Genomic DNA, 11,581 nt, shown 5'->3' with positions numbered 1-11,581 from the left:
TAACCTCAGGAATTCAGTCACAATGCGTGACTAATTGGTAACTTGACCTGGAGATAATTTTGTAGGTTTGAATCCTCCCTAGATGGACCCTGGAATCCAGTTTGGTCTGGATGCCAAGAGTTATACATGGGAAAATCCAAATCCAAATCTTTGTGTCTGCCTACACCTCAGCCTTGCACAGCAGTCAGGAAGGTACACAGGTGGGGACCAGGCACAGTGGACGGCTCAAGGCAGCAGGAGTCTAGCTGTACCTAGGCCTGTATGAGGGCAGGACTGGCCTTGGGGGCACAGGATACCATGCTGGCCAAAGCCTCAGGCTTTGACAAGTGCCCCAAGTCTGACCATCACTAGAGGCCACACAGTTCTCAAAGTCAATCTCAAAAGTGACTCTTTTGGGGCAGTGGCATATAGCAGGTTAAAGGTACAAGTTGAGGAGTCAGACAGATCCGAGTTCTAATCCAGACTTCTCTGAGATGCCATTTTGAGCAAATTAGTCACTATGTCTCTGTCTTAGTTTCCTTCACTGTGAAATAGTATGAAATGTTATTTGATCCCTGACCCTGGTCTCTGTTACAGAACTCCCAAAACCCTTGTAATTTCCTGAACAAAAAGCATGCCAGGAGAACCTTTTGTTCTAATGTTTGGTCTCTGTTCAGGTTCTGAGAAAGAGCTCCTAATAATCCTGCAGGTATGGGTAACAGGGGGATCCTTTGTTCTAGTATTTGGCTTTTGACCTCAATTCCTGACAAAGAGCTCCTAAATTCTAGAAACTTCCTGGTGATAGGAACATCTCTTATTGTGATGAGGCAACTCTTAGTGGGCTCCTGGATAGGAACTGGCCACTAGAAAGACAAAGCCATAGTTAGAAGCTTGGAGCTTTCAGCACTACTCACCACTCACCAGAGAGAAGAGAGCAGCTAGAAGTGGACTTAATAATTAGTCATGCTACATAATAAACCCTTCATAAAAAATGCCTGAACTATGGGGCTCAGAGAGCTTCCAGACTGGCAAGCACATTCTCATGCAGGGAGGGTGGTGCACCCCAACTCCACAGGGACAAACCTCCTGGGCTTGGGTCTCTGCCAGACCTTGCCTGTGTGTGTCTTTATCTAGCGGTTTTTCTGTATCTTTTATTGTATTTCTTAATAAACTGGTAAATATAAGGAAAGTATTTCTCTGAGTTCCGTGAGCCATCCTAGCAAATCTCCAGTTGGCTGTTGGTATATTTGTGATGTTATTCATAATAGCAAAAGTCAAAGGAGATTAAGTGTGATTCATTATTCTTTTTCTTCATCTCTCAAACTTTAAGGATGCTTCTTAAGTCTTAGCCTTACACATGGCATAACTATTTATTGTGTTGTGGGAGTCAGTAAAAGAATAAATGGAAGAATGCATGATTGAAGAATGAGTGAAATTGTGAGCACACTATGGATTTCCAGGAATTAAATGCATTTAACTTTATTTTAATGCAAATGTAATCAACTATGTTTTACTATTTGTTTAAATTAGTTTTACTTAGTCTATTTATTCTTATTTTTAAAATAACATACAAAGTAACCTACCCCTAGCCTTTGCTTACAGATTTAACTACTTATGCTTTGAAAGAGTGAACTTTCTTTCTAGGCTTTACTTTGCAGCCCTTCTTATTCCCATCATCTGACTATCCTGAAGAATGGTTTTGTAAATCGGCAGTTTCTGGATAGTTTCTGTCTGTGAGATCTCCCATGAGATGCAAAGACCCGTGCAGAACAGTCCATATTTGGACATATTTGTCGGTAATGTTTAGTTAGTTTTATTTTTCTTTGCTATCTTTGCTTTGCTTAGCCTACTTTCCCATAGAATAGTCCACAACAGAAATTCATAGGCTTTTTTTTGGAACATGACTCTCCAACTTGAACTATCATGAAAATCCTCAAGGAGCTTATTAGAAATACATTCCTCAGCCGGATGAGACATACATTCAATCATAATCTCTAGGATGGGTCTTGGGGAGCTATATCTTTATCAAACTCTGCAGGCAATTCTAACGATGAGTCAGATTTAGAAACCATAGTCCTAAAAGAACAACTTAGATTATTTTCTTTCAAATGTGCTGTCTTGTACTCGTCCCTCTGGAGACCCACCTACAATTTTTTCTGCCACTCACCCTGCATTGAGAGAACTTTTTGTGGTACATTTCCTTTTGTAAATTCTGTCTGTCACTGTGCATTCTCTCCCTTTTTTGCAAAAGCAGTGCCTGGTGAAAGGAAATCCTCCTGACAGACTGCTCTCCCTTGAGGTAAGCCCATTTATCCCTGCTCTTTGTTAGAGCTCCAAGTACTGAATTCTTGACAAAACAATCACCCGGTGGCTAAGTGCAATGGGGAAAAGCATTGCCATGATCCATGGGCAAAAACACAGAATGGGGTTCAGCTACTTATATTCTTCAAATTAGTTGAAAATTTATGCAAAACTCCATTTTTTGAGATATACAAACTAATCCACCCTCCAGATAAGGGAGAAAAAGAATAACTGATTCGGGACCATTCTCCGGTTTGAATATTTTAAGGAAATCCTCATCTCACCTACTAGATTAGATCATCTGCAATTGATTAGTAAGAAATCAATTTGCCTTGGGACATTGGTTTAGAGGTTATTCTCCTTAAAATGGATCTTGTGATCTGACTCATTCTGGAATGCCTCTGTCCGTTCTCCATCTTTGTAACCACCGCACCTCATCACAGCTATTTTCTTCCTTCTTTTGAATCCACAAATGCAATCGAACCTCTGTTCTATCAGTAGCCACAACACCTGTTTCAGAAGTGCTGTTGTCTTCTGGTCAGCACCATTTACTGGTCTCAATGGTTGTGAGCATTTTTAGTAGCAGTGAGGGGAGAAGACGTAGGAGTTTAATGTTCACCAAGGCATTGACCTGACTGCACCGGGACACGTTTTTGGCCACTGGTCTGACTCAGGTTGGCGACTTGCCTGACAAACAGTTAACACTCGACAGTCATTCTCACTGGCACTCACTATTCTCATCAGACAAATCATACAACTGAACGTTTGTGTGGATTTGTTCTTGTGGACAGTCATGTGGAAGGCCTCCCAGAATATTAACTTAAGTAGACATTCTGTTTCTCTACAGCTAATACACAGAGCACAGGGGCAACATGGCATATGCTTTGACAAGCTTAAAGCCCTTGATAATAGTCAATAGATTTCCAGGGACATAAAGTGAGCTATTGAATTTTCCTGGAACAATTCTAGTACTTTATAGTGAAAGAAGGGTCAGACCAAACTCAACATGGTTACATGGACAATTTTAAATTGAGGGGAGAAGAAACTGGAGATTCTGAAGTGTGAGAATTGAGGATGAGGTGAGAGAATGGGAAGATACAGGTAGTTTTCCTTCCCAAAGAAAGAATGGGTTGATGGTACCTACAGGTGCAGTGAGTACAAACATTAGAGAACACTTCGTTCTTTTCTGAAGTTGAGCTCCCCAGAAGCAGACGTTAAGGCCCAGCTAAATATTTATACATAAATCTTTTGTGAAGGAAGTGTTTCTAGGAGAAACTGCTAAGAGAGTGAAAGACAATCAGAGTAAGAATGTGATTTTGAGCAGGGTCTTCATCTCAACCTGATACTGCCAGGGAGCTTTGGAATGTAAACATTACTTCGTTCTGTCACAACTCTTGACAAGGAAACACAGCTTCAGACTTCTTCCTTGTCATTCACTGGCTCAGGGTTGCCTGGGCAGGGTCGGGGTGGGGAGCAAACTGCAGGCACCTTTGGGTCTTTGGTAGAACAGGCAAAGGGGCTCAAGGGCAACCCTCTGAAGAGAGTCAGAAGAAAAGCAAACAAATGCCTGTGAAGGCAGCAAAGACATCCAAGAAGATCTGAGCAGACCACTGACAATGTCTGTCATTGAGCAACACAGGAAAAGTATATTCCCTGGGTAGGAAACGAGTCATTTTTTCATCACACAATATTTTTTGAACACCTGGTCATATATGCCTCTCCTGGTGCTAAGGGCTTGGATTTGAAGATGAATGGTTCTTTCCCTAGAATGTGTTAAGAACTACTCTTGACGTATGTATCAAATGTTATGGGAATAGTCCCCAAAGCAACGTTGTTGGACTCAAGGACAGTGAGGGCCACCCAGCCTGGGACACAGGAAGCATTTGGAAAATAGAACTGATTCCATGAGAAAGTAAATCAATTAATATTTATTTGATGATTGAAGAGGCAATTTTTTAAAAAAATCTAAAACACAGGAATTAAATTCTAAAAATTGCTTCAATGATCCACAGTATAGTAACAGTATTTGCAATACATCAAGGCTCATTTTACAATAAACACCAAGTAAAGCACAGAATTTAGTTCAAGTTCTGGTTCTTGACTCCCATGAGGGGCATGGAAGAGCTAGCTGAGCTACCTAAGCTTGTGTCTCTGTCCCTGTGGAGGATGGCTGTAGCCGTTCCTAGAATAAGAGTAGAAATGAGGCCAGGTGCGATGGCTCATACCTATAATCTCAGCACTTTGGGAGGCTAAGGCAGATGAATCACCTGAGGCTGGGAGTTCGAGACTAGCCTGGCAAACATGGTGAAACCCTGTCTCTACTAAAAATACACAAATTATCTGAGCCTGGTGATGGACCACTGTATTTCCAGCTACTTGGGAGACTGAGGCAGGAAAATCACTTGAACCTGAGGTAGAGTTACAGTGAGTTTGAGATTGCCCCTCTGCACTCCAGAGAAAACTTACTAGCAGAGGTGGGGGAGTCTTTTCTTCATAGATCAGGAGTCAGCTATGAGTGGGTAAAAGGGATTTTTTTTTTTCCTTTAGCTTCACCTGCTATAATCACAAGTCCCCATGTTGCCTTGCTTTGTACTGGAAGCTGCAATATATTCCAGGAATCAATCTCTTTCAAACATTGTAACTTCTACCAACTGATTCTGAATCCTCCAGTTTCTATAGGAGGAATTCACCTCAAAAGATCCTGCTAAGCAATGAATGGTCATACCTATATTCGTGGTACCTACATACATCAGTGACAAGTCACACCTGAATTTGGCAAGGAGGGATGAACTTGCCCAAGCTTTGCTTGTAAAATTGTACACAAGAGGCAGCTGGAGAAAAAGTAGAGAATACATAAGACTTGGACTTGTGAGCGTGGCTCCTGTAGACTGAGCTTAAGGGCAAAGTTTGTACCTCATCTGTCTACAGATCCTCGTTTTAGGATCTAAAAGTGTTTTGCATATGGCAGCTTTCCACTGTTATGGGTGAGGAGAGCTGAAGAAATTGGAGAACTACTATTGAACCTCCAGTAGTTGTTTTCGTCAATAATATAAATTCGAATTCCCTCTCCACACTGTTCAGACTTCTGTTTCCTGGCTCCAATTTAGTCCAGTTGTCTTAGAAGTTTTTCTTCCGAGCCTCTTCTTCACAGAGTAAGAGAAAGTGCACATTATAAGTTGTAATTTTTTTATGGTAAGTGTACATTTTAGTTCATACTTGAAATATATTTCTGAATGAATAGTATCTTTAAAATGGAGATTTAGTTTGCTTTTCAAATTTTTGTTCATTTTAAAAAAAGGGTCAAGAAAACAAAATATTCCATGAGTGAAATGATTTAATAATTGCCCAAATTTTGCTTTTTGCCAGTTTTTTCATTTCATTAAAATTCATTTATTAGTTGCTATAAAGTTATTATTAATTAAAAAGTGTACATTTTTCTCTTTTAGTGAAAAATATCTTAGTATAGTTGAAAAGTCGTCGTTACTTCTTTATGTACAGTAATCTTTATTTTATTTTTAAAAATCACTTTTACTGGCATAATTACATATACAACATTCAATGAAAGACCATTTTACTGTCTAAAAGACCATTTTACTGTTTATTTTCTGGCCATTGCTATTAATTCTGCCTCACACATGAAAAATTTGTCACATAGACGAGGGGGACGTAAAGAACAATCTTTTCTAGGTGTCAAACAGATCCACAATGCCTCTTTGCTTCCTGGAATCCTAAGACTCTGTTCACTGTGCACACTGCCCCAGGCACTCCAGCTTCCTTCCTGGCCCCCAGCTTCAGGATTTTGACACCTAATAGTCCTTTTACTCAGAACCCTCTTTGTCCAGGTATGCACAGGCCCTTAGCTCCTCATATCTTTGCAGTGTCTTCCCTGACCACTTTATTATTATTATTATTACAAAGTATTTGTATCTTTATTCAATTAAATTAAAACAGCCCTGCCAGGTATATTATATAACATTCACTATATACATATGACTTAGGCAATGCAAGATAATTCTAGGTATGTTGATTACTCAACTATGAGTAAAACATGAACGGTGTCAGTGACGCCCAGCAAGTGCTCCTTTTCATATTGGGTGCCTACATTTTTTTTTTTTTTTTTTGAGACAGAGTTTTGCTCTTGTTACCCAGGCTGGAGTGCAATGGCGCGATCTCGGCTCACCGTAACCTCCGCCTCCTGGGCTCAGGCAATTCTCCTGCCTCAGCCTCCTGAGTAGCTGGGATTACAGGCACGCGCCACCACGCCCAGCTAGTTTTTTGTATTTTTAGTAGAGACGGGGTTTCACCATGTTGACCAAGATGGTCTCGATCTCTCGACCTCGTGATCCACCCGCCTCGGCCTCCCAAAGTGCTGGGATTACAGGGGGTGCCTACATTTTTATGGTATGGTTAGAGGAATAGCTATGAGTCATGATATGGATTACCAGTAAAATTCTGTGGGAGAAGGAGGGAAAAGGACAATCTAGTACAGATGAACAGTCTCCTAAATGCAAACAGAACACTTGACAGTTACGTTTTTTAAGAAGTTCTTCCATCGTGTCGATGACACAAAACTTCTCTTTTTTGAAGTGGTATGTGGGGACAGGTGGGGGAATGCTCTTAAAATTGGTATAATTATTCCTAAAACAACAACAACAGGCCGGGTGTGATGACTCATGCCTGTAATTCCAGCACTTTTGGAGGCCAAGACAGGTAGATCATTTGAGGTCAGGAGTTCGAAACCAGCCTAGCCAACATGGTGAAACCCTGTCTCTACTAAAAATACCAAAATTAGCCGGGTGTGTTAGTGGGCACCTATAATCCCAGCTACTTGGGAGGCTAAACTTTTTCCCATCTCTGTTTTTTGTTGTTGTTTTCTGGAAATTGTGTTCCAGGTCAGGGATCGTGGAAGAAGATGAAATACTCTCTCAGTGATTTACTTCCTCTGGCTTCATTCTGATAGGAAAGCCCTTCAGAGCTCTATAATGTGGCTTCTTGAGGGATGACCAGTTCTTCAGGCCCCGGTGTGGGGTGGGCATTTCACTCTTTGTTCCATTTTGAGTATCCTCATTGGGCTCTTTCCTCCCCTCTTGTCTCTGAAGGCCCCTGTCTTATGCTGTATGGTGCTGACGACTTCCTTCTCATTAGGAAAGAGTTTGCCTTTGCAGTTCATCAGGATGCATTGTTTTGCTTCCAGTCATAGGAAACCAGGAGTCTGGTCTCTTCAGATGGAAAAGATCTAAAGAATCCTAGCTTGAGTTACAACCTGCTGAACTCTGTGGCTAGAGACACTAGTGTGACCTGGAAGAGGCCACTGCCACTGGTCCTGAGGCTGCTTCTCCTAGAAGAGATGCCCTCAGCCCCACAGCACATGTATAAACACAATAGGTGACTCTTCCACCCGCACGTCTACAAGGGGCTGGCTAAGCCATTGAGGCATGACTGGATCCTCACATTGCCTGTGGGGGTCTGGCATTAGGTCCTGTAATCTATAGTGTCTGTTGCAGACTTTCCAGGAGGCAGGGTTTAATGCTGTGTGATTATTTTCTTCACAGAGCTTGTCCTCTGGTGGCTAAAGTGAGTGCTCAGTATTTAGAGACCCTGGAGATTATCTAATACAAACTTCAATCTGATGAACCAACCGGACGATGAATGGGCACAGCGTCAGCATTCACACCTCCGGGACTTGGAAGCTAGTGGCTCCAAGGCACTTAGGAGCCCTGGGATTATTCAAATACTTTGTTTCGACGTGAGTATTTTGTACTTGTACAGGACAAAGAGTGCTTGTTCCTCAGTGGGAAGGAGCTGAGGCCTTGGGTCTTGGCTGGTGGAGAGACAAGGGGTCCAGCTTGCCACGGGCGACAAGCTGTTCTCGACTGGGCACACGTTAGTTTGCCTCTCCTTCATCACTATTACTCCTCACTTCCCGTCTTTCTAGTCTCAAGTCTTACTTCCATTCCCCTTAATATCCCAAGTAGGCTATCCTTTCCTACCACTCTTGACCCTTTTCACACATTTTGCTCCCTGGCCTAGACTGGGCTCACCAGATGCCACGATACCCCCTTCTTTCTATCTGTCAACTTCTTCTTGTCTTTGAGATGTCAGAATAGATGACACTTCCTTTTGGGACCCCGTTTGTATTCCATTAAATCTGAGTTTAGTGTGTTTCCCACTTAAGAGGCTGCTTGCCTGTCATTCCCAAGTAACTGTAAACTCCCTCAGAATAGGGACATTTTCCTTTTATGCCATTATATCTGAGGGCCTAGCACATCTGGAACATCTGTTGTTCTGTACATAATATCTGTGGATTCCAAAAATTCCAAAAATGGAATGGAGTCACAATGAGTGCTATGTGTATCTTTAGGCTGCATGTAACAGAAAACTGAAGCAAGAGTGGCTTTATGAGAACACTTAATTGTGTATTTAACATGGTGTCTCGGGGTAGGTAGGTTCTGTGACTCAGTGGCATTACAAGCATCTAAGCTCTTTTGTCCTTTTCTGATCATAATTTGCATAGTGATGATTTTCATCCTCCTCACCGTCTAAATATGGCTACCATGCTCCAAGCATTGCATTCTCATACATCACTTTCAAAGGAAGGCAGAAAGGAGAAGACAGAAAAAAATGATCTTCTCTCTCTTTCGCCAATAAGATAACCTTTTCCACAAGACTAGAACCCCAGCTGTCTTTCTCTTACATTTAATTGTTTAGAACTGGGCCACGCGCCCACCTATAGACAAATCATTGACTCATCCTTGGTGCTTTTAGCTAGTCGTGCTGCACAAATTTGTGGGGGTTTTTTTGTTTTTTTTTTCAGCCAGAAATACAAGTAAATAGATGATGGGAAAGAAGTGAATGACAGCTGCCACTCATGTCTTTAATGAAGTTTTACTAAAATCCAGAACGTCTTTATCCAAATCTGCATTTTGCCTTAGATTGTTACTACTTACAAGGCAACATTTACACTGGCATATTATACTTTAGTATGGGTACCTCAGGAGCCTCTGGCATGAAGAGCTGTAGTTTTCCGTCTGTTTATTCTCATCAGCCACTTTCTCCTGGTCAGAGAGCACTTCGACCTCTCCTGAACATCAGGTTGGACACTTGTGCTGACTCAAGGCAATCAGTGACTGTTTCTGTCAGCCCAGCATTATCCTCGAGTAATTTTCATTCACAGCAAATTTTTTTCCATAGTCCAAGTGCAAGGATGAAATAAGGGCCAATAACATGACAAAAGTTTTCATCATGAACAAATTAACTCTGGAATGAATCATAGTATATTTATTTTTTAATGAAAATATCAAATTCAGTGGTGTTGAAATTTGGGCTATAACCTTAATCCTCGGTCTTTCTAGTGTCTCCTCCCTCCACACACTGCTCCTTTGGAAACTTTTGTAAACTGTAAGGAGTAAATGAAAAGAATCGAGTTATTAACAGTTTACTTTTTAAAGCCTCTTTCTACTTGATTAATGTAATGATTGTGATGATGATTACTTTTACTGAGTGTGGAGGGTGCAATTGTTATCATCTTAAATCTTTATATCGCCCAATTATTATTGGCATTTTATGTAATAGAAACCTAAAATTCAGATTTTAAGTGATTTTTCCAGGGTCATCAGTAAAGCGGAGATTAGAACTCAGATTTTTCTAATTCCAAAATGATTCTTACATTCTCTTTCATGAGCTTCCTTCAATTCTCATTGTCACTGTTAATATGTTCATTACTTTTTCAAAGACTGCAGGGTTTTTATACACCTCTTACTGGTTAATCCTTTCGTCTTAGGCTTTAGCAAAGGGACTATACTCATTCGTTGGCTGAGATGTTTATGGACAGCACACAGGATTATTTGTTGTTATCTTTCTAGTTTGAGGGCTTTCCTCTCCTTCATTCCTCAAGCCTAGAGGCACTCATATCTACTCAGTAAACAAACACCAGGAAAAGAGAAAAAAAAAACAAAACACACACACCAAGCAGATTAACAGACCACTCCTGCTCCTGAGAAGATTTTCTCTTTTTCCTTTGTTAGTTTAATAGGCAAGGTGTGGATTAAGAGATTTTAAAAGTACATGAGAAGAGCAATCACAAGCCGTGATGATTCTGAGTTCACAGAAGCCCAAGGGATTTTGACATTTCTTCAAGGAGTTAGCCAGGAGAAACCCTAACCGGTTGAGTTTAGATGGAGGAGAACAGTAAGAAGGCCCAGCGGACTTTGCTCAACCAGGGAGAGGAAGATGAACTGGTGAGTGTTGTTCCCTTTACTTTATTAGTCTTCTCAAAGTGCCCAGGGATGTGAGCAGGGGCTACAGCTTAAGTAGAAGAGAGCGTGGCACTGATGCTTCAGGCTTTAGGACCTTGAAAGGTTTCAGTCTGGTAAGGCTCCTTAAGGGCCGCAAAGCACCATTTTACAGAGGGAGAACCTGCAGGGGCTGAGAAACTTATGTCCTCTGCATGATAGAATTCTTGCCATCTTCAAATGCAATGACTCCGTGAAGTTTCCTCAGACATTTAGAGTATTTGCCGAGTCCCCATGGTGCTCACTGAGGTGTCTCTCCCTTGTTTTCTGGGTTGCCATGTGGTTGGACAGACTCTAGTGAAAACAGGAACTCCTTTTTTATTCTCATGCTTTGGGTATGTATGCATGACCCAGGCTTAGGGTGCTTTGGGCCAAAGTCATGCTTTTTATAAGCGCAGAGATAATTTTTAAGCATCAACTACTAAAGAATGAATAGAATGTGGCCTGGGATTTTAACACATCTTTTAAAAAATTCTCACGTCTCCAATTTTTTTTTCCACTGCTCTTTTCATCCAATACACACACGCTTAAATATAAAAATTAAAAAGTTGAAAACTATAGTGTTTATTTGGTGCTGAGGAGTTTACATTTATGATTTTACATAATCCTCAGAACTCAGTGATGAAAGAACTAATCCTATTTTATTGAAAAGAAATCTGAGACCAGGGAGGTTAAATAACTTGCCCAAGGTCATTAGCCTGCAAGAGACAGGCTGGGAATCCAGCCCACTCCTTCCTTCTCCACATCCTGTGCTGTTCACAGTCCTACAGTGGCTCCAGTTAGACAGCGAAGAAAGGAGACAGAGACAGACGGGGGAAGGATCAGAGTGAGGGCACATTTGGGGACCCGAAAGAACTTGGAGAACATGGTTCGTAGATTAGAATGATGTCAGTTTCCTGGCTTGCCTCCTGGTTCCCTGTGAGATCTGTGGCAAATCCATACCAGCTCTCCCTCCATATATCCTTGTTTGCTAATCTAAGGCAAATATATTATTTCATCTGCATTTGTGT

At 41.3% G+C, this 11,581-nt stretch overlaps 1 protein-coding gene across 5 annotated transcripts in view; it reads left to right on the top strand.

Moving 5' to 3' along the window:
- The window catches only part of ATP13A5 (ATPase 13A5), a 123,537-nt gene that overhangs the window by 9,463 nt on the left and 102,493 nt on the right, over positions 1 to 11,581 (top strand). Inside the window, exons 1-3 of one of the 5 annotated variants that reach the window (XM_074404708.1) lie at positions 1,624 to 1,775; positions 2,234 to 2,278; positions 7,833 to 8,026. In XM_074404708.1, coding sequence (XP_074260809.1) covers positions 7,910 to 8,026 — 117 coding nt within the window. In that variant the 5' untranslated portion in view covers positions 1,624 to 1,775; positions 2,234 to 2,278; positions 7,833 to 7,909. Of the gene's footprint in view, positions 1 to 1,623; positions 2,279 to 7,832; positions 8,027 to 10,304; positions 10,518 to 11,581 lie in introns of those variants that run through there. The other 4 variants (XM_074404709.1, XM_074404706.1, XM_074404710.1 and 1 more) reach the window with 4 other exon arrangements.

This window comes from Saimiri boliviensis, chromosome 8 (assembly GCF_048565385.1).
Source record: "Saimiri boliviensis isolate mSaiBol1 chromosome 8, mSaiBol1.pri, whole genome shotgun sequence".
NCBI classification, from domain to species: Eukaryota; Metazoa; Chordata; class Mammalia; order Primates; family Cebidae; genus Saimiri; species Saimiri boliviensis.
This window is presented reverse-complemented; position numbering and strand designations above follow the sequence as displayed.